The sequence below is a fragment of the Vicia villosa genome, linkage group LG7 (assembly GCF_029867415.1).
Source record: "Vicia villosa cultivar HV-30 ecotype Madison, WI linkage group LG7, Vvil1.0, whole genome shotgun sequence".
Classification (NCBI taxonomy): Eukaryota; Viridiplantae; Streptophyta; class Magnoliopsida; order Fabales; family Fabaceae; genus Vicia; species Vicia villosa.
In genome coordinates this window covers 62,869,123-62,892,706 of record NC_081186.1, presented here as the reverse complement: position 1 = coordinate 62,892,706, position 23,584 = coordinate 62,869,123, and the positions used below count along the sequence as shown (strand labels likewise).

At 35.4% G+C, this 23,584-nt stretch overlaps 2 protein-coding genes and 1 long non-coding RNA gene across 3 annotated transcripts; 2 read left to right on the top strand and 1 right to left on the bottom strand.

The window, feature by feature from the left end:
• The first annotated feature begins 1,192 nt into the window (after positions 1–1,192).
• Positions 1,193–1,951, top strand: LOC131619189 (uncharacterized). Its single transcript, XM_058890313.1, has one exon. It carries the CDS (start codon positions 1,193–1,195, stop codon positions 1,949–1,951), a length of 759 nt encoding a protein of 252 aa, XP_058746296.1.
• A 12,055-nt stretch (positions 1,952–14,006) lies between these two features.
• LOC131619188 (uncharacterized) lies at positions 14,007–15,196 on the top strand. The gene is made up of 2 exons (XM_058890312.1): positions 14,007–14,942; positions 15,074–15,196. Exons 1-2 carry the CDS (start codon positions 14,007–14,009, stop codon positions 15,194–15,196), a joined length of 1,059 nt encoding a protein of 352 aa, XP_058746295.1.
• Positions 15,197–16,321: 1,125 nt separating this feature from the next.
• Positions 16,322–17,063, bottom strand: LOC131617305 (uncharacterized). Its single transcript, XR_009288530.1, has 2 exons — positions 16,789–17,063; positions 16,322–16,686 (listed from the first exon to the last, which is right to left on the bottom strand). It is a non-coding gene; the product is annotated as an uncharacterized LOC131617305 (long non-coding RNA).
• Positions 17,064–23,584: the final 6,521 nt, after the last annotated feature.

The window sequence follows — 23,584 nt, the reverse complement described above, 5'->3', positions numbered from 1 at the left end:
ATGATAATTGATCAAATTCTTCACCTTCAAGTGTGGTATTCAAAGAAGAAGGAATGTTGATCCTCAATCTCCATGATGAAGGTGATAAACTAATTTGGAAAGATGAAAGTAATTTCACAATTTTGCAAACATTGACTATAAAATTAAAACTCAATAAGAAAAATTGGTGTTAACATGGACACAACATGAAGTTGACTCTGATGCGGCATAAAATCTTTTAAATTCGTTTGAAGAACTCAATTAATATTTTCTTTAATGTTATGAAATCAAAATGAATCTCTAGAATTAGATAAGAGAAAAAAATTATTAAACCATTATAGGGCATTAAAATGTTGTATTACAATCTTTGACCTTATTCTTTTTATAATGAAAAGTTACGTTTCTTTTGTTAGCAATTAAGAAGTAATGTGATATGATTGTCGGTTCTTTAAATATTAGGGGATGGGGAAGTAGGATTAAGAGGAAACAAATAAGTACTATTATTCAAAGAGATAAAGCGGATTTGGTTTTTATCCAAGAAACTAAGTTAAGTAATATTTCGGAAGTGGTGGCTAGGAGCTTTTGGGGTAATACGGATGTTGACTTTTCTTTTATGGGATCGGAAGGTATTCGGGAGGCATTCTCATTTTGTGGAAAGCGAGTTCCTTATCGGTTATTATGAGCTTTCGTGGCCCGGGCTTCTTGGGTATAAAGGTTAGTTGGAGGAATAAATTTTACTATTTTGTTAATGTGTATGCGGCTTGTTCTATGTCTTTGAAGCGGTCTATGTGGAAGGCTTTTGCGGAATTGAAAACTAAGTTTAACGATGGTGATTGGTTAATTGGAGGCGATTTTAATGCGGTTAAGAATAGTAGTGAAAGAGTTGGAAGTTCTACATCGGTCAATAAAATGGAATGGAGAGAGTTTTCCAATTTTATCGACATGTGTGGTTTGTGTGATGTTCCGTGTAAAGGGAAGAAATATAGTTGGTTTAGTGGATATGGCAAAACAAAAAGTAGGTTGGACGTTTTCCTTATGGATGGGAATATTATATCTTCGTGGGGGGTGGTGGGGAAATTGATTGGTCAAAGAGATGTTTCGGATCATTGTCCGGTGTGGGTGGTGGTTGATAAGGATGATTGGGGTCCTAAACCATTCAAATTCAACAATGAATAGTTTAACAATAAGGAGTTTTTGCCTTTTTGGAAAAGGAATGGAAGGCGCTTATAGTTCGTGGTCGTGGAGATTTTCGCTAAAAGAGAAATTTAGATTAATCAAGGATAGTCTTAGATGGTGGAACAAAACAGTGTTTGGCAAGTATGATTTGGAAATGGAGGAAGGAGTTAGAGAGTTGAATGAGGCGGATGAAAGTGATGTCATGGGTGATGAGATTCAACTTGTTAAAACAAAGGCTAGTGGTAGGTTTTGGTTGAATCTCAAGATTAAGGAAAATATGCTTATTCAAAAATCGAGATTAAAGTGGCTTAATGATGGGGATTCCAATAGTAAGTACTTCCATAGAGTGATGAAAGAGAGGAGGAGAAGGAATCATATTAGTTCTATTGTTACAAGGAGTGGTATTATGGAAAAGGTGGAGGATGTTAAGGAAGAAGTGAGACGTCACTTTAATAGTAAGTTCAAGGAGGATAATTTTAGTAGACCGATTCTTGAGAATGCGAGTTTTAATTCCTTAAGTATGGAGGAAAGTGCTTCCCTTGAGTCCCCTTTTAACAAGGAGGAAATAAAGGAGGCGGTTTGGAATTGCGATGGTTCGAAAAGCCCGGGGCCGGATGGTTTCACTCTCTTTTTCGTGAAGAATTGTTGGTATTTTCTAAAAGAGGATTTAATGGCGTGTTTTAAGGAGTTTTTCTCGGGAGGTTCTATCTCGAAATCTATTACTTCTTCTTTTTTATCCCTAATCCCTAAGTCTTCTAATCCTTTGGGGTTGGACGACTTTTGTAACACCCCGTAATTTCATAAATTAATTTAATTAAGTTAAATTAATTAATTGGAGAAATTATGAAAATAAGGAAAAAAGAGAAGCAAAAGAGGAAAAGAGAAGGAACGTGAAAGGGGAGAAGAAGAGGAAGAGAAGAATTCAAGGTTCTTGGCTAAGGTAAAGGGTGAATAATCCTTTTAGCCTATATTATCAGTTTGGGAATGATAAAATTGATTTAGTATATCGCTTATCTCAATTTTTTGGTTCTGGTATTGTGGTAACCGATTATGGTATATGCGTACCCGGTTACAACTTGAAAAATGGCGTTTATGGGCTTTTTAACACGGCATAACCGGTTACCAACCATGCCGTAACCGGTTACGGCTGAGTCCGACAGTTTTTGCTGAACTTCAAATGTTCATAACTTTTTAACCGTAACTCTGTAAATGCAAGCTTCTCAAGCATAGTGTGTTTTGATGAAGACAATATGGACATCAAGCTTTTATAAAGGATGTGCAAAAAGAATTTCAAGTATCAAGCAAAAATACATCTTTTCAAAGTCTTGAAGAATTTGTGAAGATTCAAGGATCAAGCTAAAATGTCAAAGGTATAAACAATACTCATTTTGACATATAATTGTTCACAAATATATTTCCATGCATATCATAAACATACTACAAAGTATCATCTTTCAAAAGTTCATTTAAAACCTTTTTCAAAGTTAAAATTAAAAATAAAGGTTTTAGGAACCGGGTTGTCCCTATGGGGGAACCGGTTCCCAGCATTCTCAATTTTCAGCATTCTGTGGTTTACTATGGGGAACCGGGTTGTCCCTATGCAGGAACCGGTTCCCACGTTCAAAATTCAAATTTTCTGCTGTAACGTTCAGCAGGAACCGGGTTGTCCCAGGCAGGAACCGGTTCCTACTGAACCAGTGTGTTTTTTCATTGCATGATCTTATTCAAACGAATTCTTTTTCATACCACTTGATCATTGCATTGGTTCATGGAAAAATAACCATTCAAAGAGGTGTTTAACACACTATAAATTCTACATATTTCAAAATCATTATTCACCTTCTTCATTAACAATTCATACTCATAAATTTCATTATTTCCAAGTGTCCACAAACCAGAATTTTTATATGAAACTTTCTACACACATTTTCATAGAGAATTCATTCAAAGTTTCATGCATACATTATTGTGAACACTTATATTCATTTTGAGAATTGTTTATTTGAAGAAGAAGATCAATCCAAGATTGATAGTGCTATACAAACTTCATCTAAATCTCTTGTAAAAATTCAAAGAAAATTATCTCCTTACTATCCAGGATTGTTGGAAGTAAGTGGTGTGTTTGAAGAGGATTGTTCTTCATTCACATTAGTGTTGATTGATCTTAAAGGTGTTAAGAACCTTTGATCACCCTATAGGTTAGATAGTAGGCATAGTCTTGTACAATAATTCTAACTATAGTGAAATCTCTTTCGTGTTTGAAAGGGGACTGGAGTACTCTCGGATTGTGAGGGGAACCAGTATATATCGTTGCGTTCTTTACTTTTTCCGCACTTTATTACATTCATCACCATTACCAAAGAAAAGAAAAGAACCTTACAAAACCTTCAAACACTTAACCAAAAATTATTAGAAGTATTCTCATAAAACCGATTAAATTTTAAAAAACCTAATTCACCCCCCCCCCCTCTTAGGCGCAATCTTATACTCACATTTGGCATCAGAGCAAGTTATAGGTAACTTGTTCCTAAAGATCCAGAATGGCTTCCGCAAATCAAAGACCGGTTTTCAAAGATGGTGGCTCTAACAACAAGCCTCCATTGTTTTGTGGTGAATATTTTGACTTTTGGAAAATCCAAATGAAGGCTCATCTAGAAGCACAAGGAGAAGAAGTTTGGGAGGCTGTCCTACAAGGTCCTCATGTTCCTACAACGGTCGTTAATGGTAGAAAAAGGGTTCTTGCTGACAAAAAGGCGATCAGTCTTCTTCATGGTGCTCTTAGTATGGATGAATTCTTCCGAATATCAACATGTACAACATCAAAGGAAATTTGGGATACTCTTGTAGAAACTCATGAAGGTACCGCTGAAGTTAAAAGATCAAGGTTGAATACTTTAAGCCAAGAGTACGAACTGTTTAGAATGAAGCCCGGAGAAACTATTCTCGATTTGCAAAAACGATTCGTACATTTGAAAAATCACTTGAAGGCACTTGGTAAGACTCTTACTACCGAAGAACTTAATCTTAAAGTGCTCAGATCTTTGACAAGAGAGTGGCAACCAAAAGTGACGGCGATATCCGAAAAGAAGAATTTATCAAAACTTACTTTCGCAACATTATTTGGAAAACTTCAAGAATATGAGACAGAACTTGGAAGATTGGAAAAGCATGAGAACTTAGAGAAGAAATCCAAAGGCATTGCATTAAAAGTAGATTCAATAGAAAGCAAAATGAAAGATGCATCGGATGAAGATGAAAACTTCTTGCTTCTTGTAAAAAGGTTAGGCAAATTTTTTGGTAATAAAAATAATATTGATAATACTAACTATGTCAAAAGAAAGAAATTCTCAAAGCATAAAGATAAAGAAGCATCCACTTCATCACAAGAAGTTACATGCTATGAATGTGGGAAACAAGGACACATAAATCCGGAATGTCCAAAGCTTTCGAAGAAAAATGTATTCAAAGGCAAAAGGGAGTTCAAAAATAAAAAGGCCTACATAGCATGGGAAGATAATGAAGTAAGTTCCTCATCGGACTCCGATAGTGACGAAAGTGCAAACCTAGCACTAATGGCATCACACCACTCCGACGATGAAGAAGGCGAGGTTAGTTATGATGATTCTCTTTTTGATAATGGTGCGCAAGGTGCAATAGAAGAATTATTAAAAGAATGTAAAATTCTCTATAAAACTATCTCATCTCAAAAGAAAATAATATCATCGTTAGAAGAGAAGGTTAAGATAATTGAAGTAGAACATAAAGATGACAAAGAAAAAATGATTAGTGTTCAAGAAGATAATGTTGCATGCAAGAATTGTGAATCACTTTCCTTCCAAATTGTCCAATTAAAGCGTGTTTTAGAAAGATATGAAAAAGGGCAAATTGGATTGAAAAATGTTCTTAGCACACAAAGATACTCCAATGATAAGAGCGGACTTGGTTTCTCTAAATTTGATAAATCAACATCCAACAAGACTATCTTTGTCAAGGCTAGTAACCAACCAATTCAAGAGAAAGTAATCAAGCCTAAAGTAATGCAACATTATCCTAAAAGGAAGAACTTTGTTAAGAAGAAATCTTATCCTCCTAAATATAGAAGTAACTTTGAACCTACTTGTTTTTATTGTGGTATTATTGGTCACACACCCAATGCTTGTTATGTAAGGAACTTTAGTGTTCCTAGTGGACATTATGTATGGGTGAAGAAAGGAACTAACTATGATGGACCCAAAGCCATTTGGGTACCTAACAAAACTTAATTTGTTTTGTAGGTATGCTTGAAGACCACTTCAAACCTATGGTATCTAGATAGTGGTTGTTCAAAGCATATGACGGGTGACTTAAACCAATTTTCAGATCTAAAGTTAAAGGCCAAGGGTTTTGTCACTTATGGAGACAACAATAAGGGAAGAATTCTTGGCAAAGGCAAAGTTGGTGCACCACCTTTCACATCCATTGAAGATGTTCTTTATGTTGAAGGACTAAAGCATAATCTTCTAAGCATTAGCCAACTTTGTGACAAAGGCTTCAAGATCAAATTCACTAAGGAAGAATGCTTGATCATCGATGAAGTCACCAATGAGGTAAAACTCAAAGGTACAAGAATTAATAACATTTTTATGATTTCTTTAAATGATTTATCTTTGAAAGTAAAATGTCTTTTGGTAAACAATAATGAATCATGGTTATGGCATAAAAGAGCAGCCCATATTCATATGGATCATTTAAATAAATTAACCAAACATGATCTTGTTATTGGCCTACCTAAGATAAAGTTTGTCAAAGATAAATTATGTGATGCATGTCAAAAGGGAAAGCAAACCAAATCATCTTTCAAACCAAAGAATGTGGTGACTACAACAAGACCACTTCAATTGTTGCATATGGATCTATTTGGTCCATCAAGGACAAGAAGCTTCGGAGGTAATGTATACGCTTTAGTTATTGTTGATGATTATTCTAGATATTCTTGGACTTTGTTTCTTGTGCAGAAAAGTGATGCTTTTAGAGCCTTTAAGAAGTATGCAAAACAAATCCAAAATGAAAAATCATTAAAGATTGTATCCATAAGAAGTGATCATGGTGGAGAGTTTCAAAATACATCGTTTGAAGAATTTTGTGAAGAACATGGTATCTCTCATAATTTTTCAGCACCAAGAACTCCACAACAAAATGGAGTAGTCGAAAGGAAAAATAGGTTTCTAGTGGAACTTGCAAGAACAATGCTTAGTGATGCAAATCTTCCTAAATATTTTTGGGCAGATGCGGTTAGTACGGCATGTTATGTTGGAAATCGAGTAATCATTAGACCTATCTTAAAGAAGACTCCATATGAACTCTTCAAAGGAAGAAAGCCAAACATTGCTCACTTTCACATTTTTGGATGCAAGTGCTTTGTTCTAAACAATGACAAAGACAATCTTGGTAAGTTTGATGAGAAATCCGACGAAGGTATATTTCTTGGTTATTCTCTTTCTAGTAAAGCATATAGAATTTATAATAAAAGAACTTTAACTATTGAAGAATCCATGCATGTATCTTTTGATGAGACTAACACTTCCAAAGAGGAAATAGTTGTTTGTGATGATGATGATCCTTTAGATTTACCCCCGGAAGAACCTTCAAATGATACAATTGTGAAAGCACCGGAAAAATCTTCAAATGATATAATTGTGAAGGCACCAGAAGTACAACAAGAAAGTGTTCAACAAGAAAGTGTACAACAAGAATCAAACACCAATGATCTACCAAAAGAATGGAGAACTCATAGAGATCATCCTATTGATAAAGTTATTGGTGATATTAGTCAAGGAGTTGCAACAAGATTAAATCTCAAAGATGCTTGCTTACACATGGCTTTTGTTTCTCAAATTGAACCTTCCAAAGTTGATGAAGCCTTAGGAGACGATCAATGGATAAATGCAATGCAAGAAGAATTAAATCAATTCGAGAGAAATCAAGTTTGGGAACTTGTTCCTAGACCAAGTAACAAACACATCATAGGTACTCGATGGGTGTTTAAGAACAAACTTGATGAGAATGGTATAATTGTTCGAAACAAAGCAAGATTGGTGGCCCAAGGTTACAATCAAGAAGAAGGAGTTGACTTTGAAGAAACATTTGCTCCGGTTGCAAGGTTAGAAGCTATTCGTCTTTTACTTGCTTATGCATGTTCTTTAAATTTTCAGCTTTATCCAATGGACGTCAAGAGCGCATTCTTGAATGGCTACATCAATGAAGAAGTCTATGTCAAACAACCCCCCGGATTTGAATACTTCAAGAATCCTTCACATGTCTTTAAGTTGAGAAAGGCTCTTTATGGATTAAAGCAAGCACCTAGAGCATGGTATGATAGACTTAGCAATTTTTTGTGTGAAAAGGGTTTCGAAAAGGGTAAGGTTGATAAAACTTTGTTCATTAAGAAAATCAAGAGTAACTCTTTATTGGTTCAAGTCTATGTTGATGATATCATTTTTGGATCGACTAACAAAGAAATGTGTGAGGAATTCTCATTGATGATGCAAGGAGAATTCGAGATGTCTATGATGGGAAAGATGAATTACTTTCTTGGACTACAAATTAAGCAACTCAAAAATGGAATCTTTATCAATCAATCCAAATATTGTAAAGAACTATTAAAGAAGTTTGATATGGACAATTGTAAAGCAATGAATACTCCAATGGGCTCCGGTACATATGTTGATCAAGATGAATCCGGTACTCCAATTGATATTACCAAGTATCGAGGTATGATTGGTTCTTTATTGTATTTGACGGCAAGCCATCCTGACATAATGTTTAGTGTTTGTCTTTGTGCTCGCTTCCAAGCAAATCCAAAGGAATCACATCTTATGGCGGTTAAAAGGATCATGAAGTATCTCAAAGGAACAACCAACGTTGGCTTATGGTATCCTAAAGGTAGTATTTGCAATTTAATTGGTTATTCTGACGCGGATTATGCAGGATGTAAAACTGATCGTAAAAGCACAAGTGGTACTTGTCACATTCTTGGAAATGCATTAGTATCATGGGCTTGTAAAAAGCAAGCATGTGTTGCTCTTAGTACGGCCGAAGCAGAATACATAGCAGCGGGTAGTTGTTGTGCACAAATTCTTTGGCTTAAGCAACAACTTCGTGACTACGGACTTGATCTCGGATGTATTCCTCTTCGATGCGACAATACAAGTGCTATAAATATTACAAAGAATCCGGTCATGCATTCAAGAACCAAACACATAGACATTCGACATCATTTTCTTCGCGATCATGTGCTTAAAGGAGATGTTGAAGTCACTTTTGTAGATACTCATAATCAACTTGCGGATATCGTTTTACAAAATTCGACGAGAGCTTGGAATTTTAGACGAAGGTGATGTTTAAAATTTATTCGTCATTTTCATACATCAAAGGTACACGTTTCTAAATTTTTAAGTTAAAAGTGCTTTATAAATGTTCATTCATTATGACTTGGTAAATATGTATGATATGTATGCTTTATATTTCATAAAATAAAAGATTTTGGAAATTTTCAGTCCAGGAACCGGTTCCCATGTAGGGACGAACCGGTTCCCCATACTAATTTCCAGAGGCGTGTTTTCTTTGTGTCTCAGGAACCGGTTCCCATGTAGGGACGAACCGGTTCCCACGTACATTTTCCAGTTTTTTGCTTATCTTGTTTGGCTGTACATGAAGGTATGTGTGGTCATTATTGTTTTGCCTTATTTTTTCTATTTATTTATTTTAGTTCACACCACACATTTATTCTCTTTTACTCTCATTCACACACATTTACTTTCATTATTCACATACATTCATCTTCATCTTCTTCAAACACCCTTCCACCTCCATAGTCAAACCCCATTCAAAACTCCATTATCTCACCATAACTCTCCAAATTAAATTACCCACTACCTCTAAACACTATATAATCCTCCACTCTTTCACACAATTCACTCATATCCTTCTCCACTCACCAAATCCTAAAACCTCAACTTAAACCCTAACTTTCAACTCCTTTCAACAATGGCACCCAAAGTTTCAAGAAGTGCAAAGGGAAAGAACAAAATGGGAGAGACAAGTGAAGATCCTCAAGAGATCCAACCAACGGTCAAGAGTCGGAGACTCACATTCAACATCCGGAGTCGAAAACTCCTTGCGGCAAAATACGGTAAACTACCCGATTTCCCTAATCATAGCTTCAATTTTCCGGGTAGACTAGCTAATGCAGGGGTAGCTAATTTTGTGCTTGACCATGGTGATTATTATCCGGATTTGGTTAGAGAATTTTACCACAATCTTAGGATAGTAACCGATGAATTTGATGATTTCACATTATTGTCAAAAGTTTCAAATAAGGAAATATGCTTAGATGTTGAGGAATTTGGAAGAGTGTTAGGAATTCCATCTCAAGGCTTAGTGCTCCTTCAAGGTAACATATCGGAGGATTGGCAACCGTATAGTAAGATTGATGTTTTTGTGGATATGTGCCGACCAACTCAACGCAAGTTAGTTCGCCAACAGCTTGCTATCAAGTTTAACATGTTCGGTTCAAGCTTATCGGTGAGTGATAGGATGCTCCATCTTATCATTGCTTATGTTTTATTTCCAAAGAATTCTAACCATTCCAGGGTCAATGAGTTCGAGTTGATGGTTTTGCTTGCTCTAAGGCGGGGCATTGAAGTCAATTGGGCGCTTTCAATTATGCGCCACATGCAGCTTATGGCTTCCCTTAAAGGAGGCTTACCTTATGCAAGGGCCATCTCTCATATTGTTCGGAATGCTGGTGTTCTCCTCCAACGGGAACCAAAGAAAAATATGGATGAACAAGAGTGTGCTATCACCACCGCTACCGCTCTTAAAAATACAGGAATAGTTACGGATCGTGAAGGTAGATTTGTTTACAAAGTTGATTTTGAGCCAGCCGTGCCACAAGATCCTCAACGTCCCGAAGGTGGATACACAATGGATATGATGTTTGCCAAGCTTTGTTCTATTCAAACATCCATTGATAACAACAAGAGGGAGAATAACTATGAGCATAACCTTATGAGAAGACAAATGCGGGAAATTCAACGGACTCAAAGGCGTATCTTAGCTCATTATGAGGGAGAGGAAGGAAGTGATGAAGAAGAAGAAGAACAAGAGGATGATGATGAAGAACATATGGATGAAAGTGACTAAATTATGTGCTTTAATTTCTATGTAATGTTTTCTTTCTATTATTCGTTTTTACTTATGTTCTCTAGACAATGTTCCATTTATGTTCGTGATGTTTAGGACTATTTATGTTTGTGTGTTGTAATCGTAAAAAACTACGTTTCGTATCGTTTAAATTTATGTTTGTGTTGAATTTATGTTTGTGTTATTTTTCATATACTTTTTATCTTTTTCCCCATCCTTTTTGATAATAACAAAGGGGGAGAAGAATATGCATGTGTTTTTGTTGTTGTTTTTGTTTCAAAGAAAAATGCAGGCCATTGTTAAAATTATCAAATGAAACTCATCACTATAAATCAAGGAATCATGGATTTAGGGGGAGTCTCTAACATAGGGGGAGCCTTGCAATGTTCAACATAAACACAAAGCACAAAAACAACTTTTTCAAAACATTTTCAAGACTTGGTTGTCATCATCAAAAAGGGGGAGAATGTAAATGCAAGCTTCTCAAGCATAGTGTGTTTTGATGAAGACAATATGGACATCAAGCTTTTATAAAGGATGTGCAAAAAGAATTCCAAGTATCAAGCAAAAATACATCTTTTCAAAGTCTTGAAGAATTTGTGAAGATTCAAGGATCAAGCTAAAATGTCAAAGGTATAAACAATACTCACTTTGACATATAATTGTTCACAAATATATTTCCATGCATATCATAAACATACTACAAAGTATCATCTTTCAAAAGTTCATTTAAAACCTTTTTCAAAGTTAAAATTCAAAATAAAGGTTTTAGGAACCGGGTTGTCCCTATGGGGGAACCGGTTCCCAGCATTCTCAATTTTCAGCATTTTGTGGTTTACTATGGGGAACCGGGTTGTCCCTATGCAGGAACCGGTTCCCACGTTCAAAATTCAAATTTTCTGCTGTAACGTTCAGCAGGAACCGGGTTGTCCCAGGCAGGAACCGGTTCCTACTGAACCAGTGTGTTTTTTCATTGCATGATCTTATTCAAACGAATTCTTTTTCATACCACTTGATTATTGCATTGGTTCATGGAAAAATAACCATTCAAAGAGGTGTTTAACACACTATAAATTCTACATATTTCAAAATCATTATTCACCTTCTTCATTAACAATTCATACTCATAAATTTCATTATTTCCAAGTGTCCACAAACCAGAATTTTTATATGAAACTTTCTACACACATTTTCATAGAGAATTCATTCAAAGTTTCATGCATACATTATTGTGAACACTTATATTCAGTTTGAGAATTGTTTATTTGAAGAAGAAGATCAATCCAAGATTGATAGTGCTATACAAACTTCATCTAAATCTCTTGTAAAAATTCAAAGAAAATTATCTCCTTACTATCCAGGATTGTTGGAAGTAAGTGGTGTGTTTGAAGAGGATTGTTCTTCATTCACATTAGTGTTGATTGATCTTAAAGGTGTTAAGAACCTTTGATCACCCTATAGGTTAGATAGTAGGCATAGGCTTGTAAAATAATTCTAACTATAGTGAAATCTCTTTCGTGTTTGAAAGGGGACTGGAGTACTCTCGGATTGTGAGGGGAACCAGTATATATCGTTGTGTTCTTTACTTTTTCCACACTTTATTAAATTCATCACCATTACCAAAGAAAAGAAAAGAACCTTACAAAACCTTCAAACACTTAACCAAAAATTATTAGAAGTATTCTCATAAAACCGATTAAATTTTAAAAAACCTAATTCACCCCCCCCCCCTCTTAGGCGCAATCTTATACTTACAAACTCCGTTTGGGTCCCCGTTCAAAGCGTTAGAAAGCTAACGAAATTCTCTTTTTGATGAAAATAAATTGATTAGCACTAGATGATTTAATTATTATGTGGTTGTGAAAATGACATGTAATTGTATATGTGTATGTCATGGAGTAATGTTATTTAAGAACAATATGTATTGGTGTTGTGTACTATGTGCTTATTGTGATACATGGAATTGATGAATGATAAATTCTATGAATTTTTGTGATTATTACATGATAAATGCATATTGTACAAGTGGTGGATAATTCAATATGTTGAATTATGGTGATATGCTTAAATATTAGAATTGCATAGATAACTCTTATTTGCATATGTTTTTGGTAATTGTATGTATACATGAGGCTTAAGTTTATCAAATGTAGATGTTTTTGGTGATTGTTGAGAACTGTATAATGATGATTGATTTGTTTTGGAATGATGGGAATACATGTATATTCTTTATGGATGATGATGATAAGGATTGATGTGGTTATATGTATGTCCTTAATGATGATGATGATGATTGATTTGTAGTGAATGATGTTAATATATATAAACATGCTTGATGATGATGACGATGGCTTGAGTATTGGATGATATTACTCATAGACTTGACGATGGTATAAGTATGTTTCATATATGTTTGCATGCATTCATAATCATTGTGAGGTTGTATCCATGACGATGTGTTGGATCAGTGAAGGGCATGATTCCCATTGTGTGGAATCTGTGCTGGCAGGGCCGTATCTTGATGATGTTGGATCGGTCATGGGTTATTCCCATTGATGATGTTGGTACCACATGCATTAGTTGCATTGCATTAGGCTGTTTGGCATAATTATAACATGAATGGAAGTTGTCCAATGTTATAATTCGTATGTGTTTGATATGAATGGTTGTGTGTTTGATTAACTATTGTGTATCTGAAATACATGTGATGATCGAGTGAATAATAATTGTATGCATAGAGTCATTGCATTTATATTTGTGTTATTATAACATGATTGGAAGATTTCCAATGTTATTTCGTGGTGATGTAATTGACTTTATCTTCGTAACTATTGATGGATAATCTAAAAATCTAAATATGTTGCAGTTGGGTGAATAATCTGCTTATGATATTTTGTCGTTATGAACTTATAATATAGTTTAATTGTGATATGTCTCACCCTTACTATTGACATTTTTCAGATTAAGGAGTAGCGGCTTGTGCTTGGTGAGGATAACTCGTAGAGTTACTTCATTTAGTCGACTGTGTCGGTGTCATGCTCTGGTCTTGTAACACTGGGAGACGTTTATTTTAGTATTGTTTGACGGGTTATTTCTTATGTTAGAATGATGTTTTGTTGGTTTTAAATCGGTAAATTCTTGATGTTGAATACCGATGTTTTATGTTATTCAGTTTTGAAGTATTTTTCGCTGTGTTAACATGATTACTGAATAATGTGTTTTGAAGTTCCTCATAAGGCATGACATGGCTTAATGTTTTAAATATTTTGAAGTTGTAATACCCTTTTCATGTTTTACTCTGAATTTTATTTGATATTCCGCGGGGTTTTAGAAGGGTGTTACAACTTTAGACCTATTTGTTTGGTAGGTTGTATCTATAAGATTATCTCTAAATTATTGGCCAGAAGGTTGAAAAGGGTGTTGCATTCTATTATTTCTTCTAGTCAAAGTGCCTTTGTTCCGAGACGCCAATTGCTCGATGGTGTTCTTGTGGTGAATGAATTGGTGGATTATGCTACGAAGGAGGGGCAGGGTTGTCTTCTTTTCAAAGTGGACTTCGAAAAAGCTTATGACAAGGTTAGTTGGAATTTCTTAAATTTATGTTGGAACGAATGGGTTTTAAGGAGCTTTGGATGAGATGGATGGTTGTTCTAATCTTCACTAGTAAAATGTCGGTTCTCGTTAATGGTAGTCCTACCAAAGAGTTTGTGGTTGAGAGGGGGCTTAGTCAAGGTGATCCTTTATCTCCCTTTCTTTTTGTTATTATAGCGAAAGGGCTTAAAGTTATGGTTAATAAAGCGGTGGAAAATGGGGACTTTATTGGTTGTAATGTTAAAGGTAAATGTTTCGTTGATGTGCTTCAATTTGCAGACGACACTATTTTGGTAGGAGATGGTAGTTGGAAGCACTTATGGGCTATTAAAGCGGTGTTGAGGGGCTTTGAGATGGTATCGGGTCTTGGCATTAATTTTAATAAGAGCAAGCTTATTGGTATTAATATTAATCCTTTTTTCTTGAATGTAGCTACCACTTTCCTTTCTTGTAAAAGGGAGGAAAAAGATTTCTCTTTTCTTGGTATTCGTGTTGGCTCTAATCCTAGAAGGGTGAAGTTTTGGAGTCCTTTGGTGGATAAATTAAGGAGGCGTTTGAGTACTTGGAAAGGAAGGTGGCTTAGTTTTGGAGGGAGAATAATTCTTTTGAAGTCGGTTTTAGGTAGTTTACCTATTTTCACTTTTTCTTTTTATTTGGCTCCTAAAAAAGTGATTCAGGAGATTAATAAAATTCAAAGTAATTTTCTTTTTGGGGGGGGGGGGGGGGCGGCAGAGAAGAAAAGTGTTCATTGGGTGGGGTGGGATGTTGTTTGTGATTCGATGGACGATGGTAGCCTTGGAATTAAGAGACTGGAAGAATTTAATTTGTCTCTTCTTACGAAGTGGAAGTGGAGAATTTTAGAGGATTCTAACTCTATTTGGTATAGAATGCTCAAAGCGAGGTATGGGGATATTAAACTAAGGATGGTCATTGAAGGAGGTAAGAACGATGATTATAGTTCAAAGTCGGTGTGGTGGTCGGATATTTTGTCTTTGGATAAAAGAACGGTGGAGGTTGTTTCGTGAATAATCTTTCTTTTTGGATTGGCGGAGGCTATTCCACTTTTTTTTGGCACTCGTCTTGGTTAGAAGGGGGGATCTTAAGGTTGTTGTTTCCGTCTTTTTTTGCTATTTCTTATTTACAGGATGTTTCCATTGCTTGCATGGGAGCTTGGATCGGCGAAGAGTGGGTGTGGCATGATTTGGGGATCCTTTTGGTTCCGGAGGAATTGGAGGGGGAAATGTTGGTGTTGAGAGATTTGTTGTAGCATCACGGTCCGATGTTGTTCCCCACGCCGCCGGCTAGCCGAGGGGAGGATAGAGTGGGATGGCGGCTTTTGCCCGAGGACTCGTTCTCCGTTTCTTCTTTTTATAATGTTGTTTCCAAGGGATTCATGAAGTTCGGCCCTCCTAATCGCCTCGATTTTTTCTCCAAGTTTGTTTGGAAGGGTGAAATTCTGCTAAAAGTTAAAGATTTTGGTTGGAGGTGTTTCAAGCATAGGATCCCCACTAAGGATGCGTTGCTCAAAAGAGTTATTTTATCTACTATCTCTAATCTTGGTTGTGTTTTATGCAATGATTATTTAGAATCTTCCGTCCATCTTTTCTTCTCGTGTTGTAAGGAGGATAAGGTTTGGAAGGAAGTGGCCGTGTGGATTGGTATGTCTAACTATACGGAAGTGGATTTTAAGGATAGTTTCTGGAGATGGTATTCTTTTTGTAAATCAAAGAAGGTTAGTGAAGGGAAGCGGGGTTGTGTTTGGTTGGCGGTTATTTGGAGCTAATGGATTTATAGAAATGGTATTATTTTTAAGGATTTGGAGTGGAATTTCCGTGATGTGGTTTGGAGTTGTAAATCCCTCATTTGGAAGTGGTCTTTTATTGGGAATATTCCCCATACCAATTGTAACTTTTATGAGTTCGTCAAAAGCCCGTTGTTTTACTTAATGTAGGTTCCAATTGGTGGATAATTTTCCCTTCGAAGTTAGCCTCGTCTTTTGTAATCTTGTTCTTTGGACTTTTGTCCCTATTAATACAACTAGCTTTAAAAAAACAAGTGATGTGATTTTATTACTCCCTCCGTCCCATAATGAGTGACCCAATTGGAATAATTTGGTGTCCCAAAATGAATGACCCATTTCAACTTTCAATAAATTTTTTACTATTCTACCCTCTAATTAATTAAACTTTCACAATTTCCAATACATGATTAGGGGTACTATGGTAAAAATATTATTCTCCCTCTTACTTTTCTACACTTTTCTTAATATGTGTGAAATGGTGGGCTGGATCACTCATTGTGGGACGGAGGGAGTAATTTGATCTTCTATAAGTTGATATATGCCTTGATATAAATTTGTTTAGTAACTTCTTGTATAAACAACCACACATCCTTTCTCCCAAATTGGCGTATTTGTATCATAAATTGTCTTATTTAATTTATTACAATAGTTAAGAGTAAAAAGTCATAATTATATGATCTAGGAAATATGGAAAAGGAAAAAAATCCAATTACATATTATGTTCCAGCACAATAACTAAATGACTTTTTATATACCATTCTAGAGGAACATATACTATATATTAGGTTACATTCTTTCATTCATGTCACTTGTCTTCTCTCTTGGTTCTGGTACTCAATAAAGAACTAGTGGCGTCATATGAACACATTCACAATCATTATTAAAACACCTCACAAGAAAATGAAACAAGCACATATTTATTGGGCAATCTCCATCATCATTACAATCACCAATTGCTGTATAATAAGAAAATTAATAAAATAATATTGTTAAAATAGGGTAAAATATTGTGTATTGTAAACAATGAAATTTCAAAAAGAATAAAAAATAAGACTTACCATTTATGTTCATTGTTGTAAAAGATAGAAGAAATAATACAATTATAACATACATAAACTTTAGAGTCGGAATCATATTTTTTACTTTTATGCAACTTAAAAAATAGAACATGATTTGTTCAATTTATAATCTACAAAGCTCATGCTCTCCTAAACACAATTATAGAGATTTTAGTACTTAGGGAGTGCTAAAAAGCTCTTTCTAAAATTTGTATCATTATTAAATGTCTTCTAAATAAATCAAAGTGTTATGTTTGTCCCTCTGGCATACTTAATGAGGATGCCACTTAAATAACTTGCTAATCATAAGAATTTATTACTTTTCAGCCAATAATTCATTGATTTTCTAACCTCTCATTGTAGTATTGGGAAAATATTTTAAAAATGTTTTTGGATGATGGAAAAGGTATTTGTTGGAATAATGAAATAATTGGATGACAATCACTATGTCAAATTTGTCTTTTAGCAGCACCTCTACTAAAGCGCTTTTAGGAAAAAGCGCTGGTATAGGTTTCGCTAAAAATAAAATAAAAAAACACGCAAAAAAAGCGCTCTTAAAGGGGGGTACGAAAGCGCTTTCAAAAAGCGCTCTTATAGGGGGGTACGAAAGCGCTTTCAAAAAGCGCTCTTATAGGGGGCTTACGAAAGCGCTTTCAGAAGCGCTCTTAAGGGGGGGGGGGGGGGTACGAAAGCGCTTTTACCCTAAAAAGCGCTGGTAAAGGCAGGGCTACCAGAGCGCTTTTTAAAAGCGCTTTCATAGCTGTTTCGTTAATTAAAATTTTTAAAATCAAAATAATTCTGACATGCGTTTCATAATCCCTAAATCTTCTTTCACTGCCATCGCTGCCCAGAACGAAGAAACGAAGAACCATCGCTGCCCAGAATGAAGAACTCCATTAAAACTCCATAAAAACTCCTCAAAACCGTATCTCATCCTCAAAACCGCAACACTTAATCTCCATAAAAACTCCATTGCTGCCCAGAATACGAAGCTAGACGAAGAAGAATCACTGCCCAGAATACGAAGACGAAGAGAAGACGAAGGAGGTACACGATTTATAGTTCTGTTTTTGACATTTGAAAGATTAGTGTTTATAGGTATTTTATTCAGACCTTTACTAGACCTTTCAAAAAAGACAGTGTATGTTTCTTCAGAAATAATGCATTTTTGTGTTCTATGAGTGATGTTGGGGATGGAATAGACCAATGAATATATATTGTATTCAGGGACAATGTAACATAACTGTATAGTTCAGCTTGTGTACGAGAAAGGGGTATGGGAATTCGTTGAGTTTGCGGTTGCGCACTCCGAAGACCCGATTCGAATGTCGTGTCCTTGTTTGGGTAGCTGTTATGGGGATAAGGTTGACGGGAATAAGTTGGCATCGCATTTACTACGGTTTGGAATTGATAGAAGTTATACATGTTGGACAATGCATGGTGAGAAAAGTAACGGGAATGTTGAGTCGAGGTGTAATAGGAAGTATGCTTCAAACGACGATTGCACAGACACATACGATTGCGATCGAGTCGAAGAGATTGCAGAAGCGCTTGAAGAAGATCATATATGGTTGTTGTTATTATCTTGACGAGAAATTGTTTAAATTACTTATACTAACACACTATGCGTATGTTTTTTTGCAGAGGACTTTTGACATACCAGATGAGCGTAGACGCTACATACTTAGTTTGGCCGGAAAAAGATATAGAGGGTGGAAAGCTTTTTTGACAAGCACCTATCTTAGGGATAAAGATGGAAACTTTCTTGAAGAGGCACCGGGACGGCCAAAAAAGTATGAGATTTTCATTGATGAAAAAGATTGGGTTGAGTTTGTAAATCAAAGAGATGAAGCTTTTCAGGAAAGGAGTGTCACAAATAGTGCGAGAGCATCAAAACCCGCGTATCCATACAAAAAAGGGCGTTTGGGATATGCACGCTTAGAGGATAAAATTGTAAGTAAATAGAAATGCGTTTTAATTAATTATCTAAATGTGTTTTATTTGACGATTTTATCATTTGTGTCAATGCATAGTTAGAGGAGACTAAAACTGAGGAAACCTCACTTCCTGTACATGTGTTGTGGAAGGAAGCTCGTGTGGGCAAGAATCAAGCTGTCGATCCCGATGTTCAGAGAGTTTATGCTGAATGTGTAAGTATAATACTGTGTCTTTAATTAAATCAAATGTTTTTTAATATATAAATGATTTTTTATCTCCACTAATAATTATTGAAATGTAAATGAACTACAGGAGACCTTGTCGCAATCGGTGTCCACCGGTGAGGACCAGGATGATAGGAGCGTACTTAGTAGAGCACTAGATGCTCCTGAGTATCCCGGTCGGGTGAGGGGTAAGGGTCATGGTGTGACTCCAACCTCTTTTTACAAGCATCCTAGGAGAAGAAATCCTACCAATCAAGAAGTGTTGCAAAAATTGCAGGAATTGCAAGCACAAGTCTCTGAATTGCAAAGAGATAAAGATATGTATATGAGAGAAAAGTGCAATACTGCATCGGTGAAAGAAACTAGTGATAAAGCTAGTTTCAACTGTCAAAGAAAACTTCCCGAGGTAATTATAAATTTCTTTTCCTTACAAATTGTTCTATTTAATTAACGATAATGACTTTATATTTACTATTGGTTTAGGGCATTTCTTCTTGCCAACTATACTTATCGTCACCGAATTATCGCCTAGTTGGCAAGGGAAAAGTGCACAACACTGTGGGAGATTTACTTCACCATAGACCGCTCCCGGATGGACACCTGAAAGTATCAGTTGATGTTGTATTAGATCATGATGCGGTGCTACCGGTACCTGACATGGTCTCAGAGACAACATTGATGCGAGATGCAATAGGGTCATTTGTTGCATCGCCCTCGGAGCTCATTATCATTGGTGATGAGATATATTGAAAACCATTATGAATCATTTAGTTTTCGAATGTCAATTCTGCACCGTTACGTTAATTATTTTTTACATTTTAATTTTAGACTGCTCCTACAAAACCCGCAATTAAGGGCAAAGGGATTTTACAGGAGGAGGAGTCTGTTGCATCACTAAAAGAGGTACATTTAAGGTGTTAATATATAATTTGAATCTAAAACTGCATGATTTTATATTTTATCGATCGTTATATGATTTTTAGGCATCTGCTCGGGGGTCACAACAAGTGACACAGGATGTTCGTAGCGTACCACCTAAGGGTCCTCCGAAGCAAGCGGCAAAAAAAGGTGGTGCTTTTGTGCCTCGATACCGGACGACGCTCGGAACACTTGTTGATATGTCCGATTTGAAGGAAGGTGCTCTCCGTCATATCAATATGGATGAAGGTATCTTTGGTGTTGAATTCATGTCACATATTGCAATAGATGACTTGGAAGAGATTTTTACGCATGAACAACTAGGCGTCGCTAATATGCACTCATACATCCGGTAATATTCACTCATCCGATATATTATTTAATTAGTCGAACAATTCATTTACACATTATGTTTATTATGTTTTTCACTCATCCGGTAATATACACTAATATGCACTCATACATCCGGTTATTCACTCATCCGCTAATATGTTTATAATGTTTTTATTTAAGGTTGTTGCATGACAGAGTGTTGCGCGGGACTGCATTGTCAAACAGATTCCGTTTCGTGTCTTCCGCCCATTGCAGCGGAATGACAATTGCTTCGGAACCGGAATCAGTTAGACAGCGCTTAGTCGATAGATTCATGTCATCCGGCAATACAGAAAGTCTGATTCTTTGGGCGTATAATACCCGACCAGTAGGGTTAGTTTCTCATTCTTGGTTCATTTAATCTTTGTTTCTTTTGCGTAGCAAAATTTTCATATAACCTATTGTTTTAATTTATAGAGCACACTAGTTGTTGCTTGCTATCAACCCGATAAGAGAAGTGGTATATTTTCTGAATTCGGTAGATGGTGAGTGGAGCAATTATCCGGCTATAAAGGAAATTATTGATTTGTAAGTGGGATCGTTCAAAATATTCTTGTATATTTATATATTTAATTATTTGTGAGATTGATCTAAATATATGCTTTTATATTTTTGTTAGATCAATACAAGTGTTCCGAAGTCAACGAGACGCACAGGTATCCCGGACTAAATCAAACAACATTACTTGGATCAAAGTGCAGGTACATTATTTTTCACAATTTTGCTTATAATATTTATGCTACTTGATAAAACAAGACAACTATAAAATCTTATTTGTTTTTCTATGTAGTGTCCAATACAGCGAAACAGTTCAGACTGCAGATACTTTGTTTTGAGGTTTATGAAAGAAAACCTTCAAATGAATCAATTAGAGATTCCAATCACGGTATGGATTTATAACTTAATTAGATAACTTCTTATAATTTATTACATTTAACTAAATCATTCATATTATGTTTTTATTATGTAGTACTTTGACGAATTCCATGCTGCTTCTTACACGAGACTTAAGTTGGAAGAAATCAAAGAGGATTTGTGTCAATTTTATATTCATCAGCTATTCATGCAGTAGGATTTGTGTCGATTTGAAGAGAATATTATAGTACTCTAGGATATATGGTTACTAACTTTGTTCATATTGTTGCCAATATTTGAAGTATAATATTGTTGATGTTAGAGATTTAGTTTGTTTGACATAATGATGTGTATATATATATATATATATATATATATATATATATATATATATATATATATATATATATATATATATATATAGGGCATATCATATGAGAATGACTTTTTTATATGAGAATGTGAGAATGAATCTGAACCATTGGATTTTAAAATAAATGGTGGAGATTATGGGTGGATCTTTTTTTTCTCTCTCCTACATTTTGAAATAAATGAGGTAGGAGAGAGACAAAAAAGATCCACCCATAATCTCCACCATTTATTTTTAAATCCAATGGTTCAAATTCATTCTCACATTCTCATATAAAAAATGCATTCTCATATGATATGCCCTCATATATATATATATATATATATATATATATATATATATATATATATATATATATATATATATATATATAATTTTGGATATTATAATGGTAGTATATTAGTATATATATATATAGTCCTACCTATGGTTGAAAATATATCGTCGAAAATATATTACAGGTCGAAAATATTACAGGTTGAAAATATATTACAGGTCGAAAATATTACAGGTCGAACTGGGAGGCTGAAATTACAGGCTGCACTTTAAAATACTTCATTTAGCAACGACAGCGCTTTTAAAAAGCGCTCTCAAAGGTCCACATACGAAAGCGCTTTATTACAAAAAGCGCTGCCAAAGATTAAAAAAAAAGAAAAAAAAACGCAACCTACCAAAGCGCTTTTGGAAAAGCGCTCTAATAGGGGGGGCTACCAGAGCGCTTTTTCCAGCAAAAGCGCTCTTATAAGGGGGTCTACCAGAGCGCTTTTTCCAGAAAAAGCGCTCTTATAGGGGGGTCTACCAGAGCGCTTTTTCTAGAAAAAGCGCTCTTATAGGGGGTCTACCAGAGCGCTTTTAAAAGCGCTTTCGTTACCTACGCCAGCGCTGGCTTTGGCAGCGCTTTAAAGCGCTGTTAAAGCCCAAAAAAAGCGCTCTTGTTGCTGTTTCGTGTTGTAGTGAATATTTTTATGCACAAGTTAAACACCTGGGGTAGGGCAAATGCAGGTGATGTCTTGACGATATGTTGAGCAGAGCCACTTCATGTAGCCTAGTTGATGGTTCACAGCATGGATTGATTTGAATACATGGCAAATCATAGATTAAACATAAAGCCGCTAGAGACATAATTATGTTATAAATTTTGATAAAGTTAAATTGATCCAGTTCAGTTACTTTTTTTTAAAATATTTTAAGCACTCTTTTTATTATTTTAGAGTTTGGAAAACAAGAATACTCATGATAATTCAGTCTTTTAATCGAGTATGCAAAAGATAGGTGAAGAACTCGAATGCAATGATGAATTTATGGAATAATGAAAAGGATGTACGCTTTGAATGTATGATTTTAGAATTCTGAATAATGTATTTATAGGTCATGCATGCGTTGTTTCACAAGTTTGCAACTCTTGATGAAACAACACCTTTTCAGCATAAGTTTGTAATGGTTCACTTATAGTTGTTACCTTATGCACCACTTCATGATGTGTTGTATATTCTGAATTCGAAATTCAAACTTTTAGCAACAACCAAAAAAATTAGAAGCAATATAGCCGCCGCATGCGACCGGTCACCGACACCGTCTCTTTAATGCCGCAAATAGCTTGATTGCTCCGATGCGTCGTGCTTAAGTGCCGCCTACAAGACACCACTAGCGCCTCTACGCCTACGCCCTCGGGCCCAATCCCGAAGTCGGAGTCGGTGTTTCAGGTGGAGACATCGGCAAGGGGTTGTTTGGATGAGACAAGTGGTACTTTATCCTCTTTGACTCCTTTGTTGAGTTTAATATTTCAAAGTCTTTATAAATGCTTTTAAAGTAAGCACAACTTTCTTTGTGGGACTATTTGCAATGCATTTATTGTCATTAATTAAATTGCCCTTTTTTGTTATATTGAAACACACCCATGGGCATTGATTGTTCATAATTTTCAACAATCTCCTACTTGTTTTAATAATGACAAATCTAATTCCAAAAAAAGAGGTATAAAGAGTCTTAATACAGTTATGTATTTTTCTATTTAAAACTTAACCTTAGTTAGGACAACGTAAAGTTTAATCGGAATATTAGGTAGCAATGATTTAAACCATTAATCTATATGATCAGACCGGCGTTACCTTACACACAC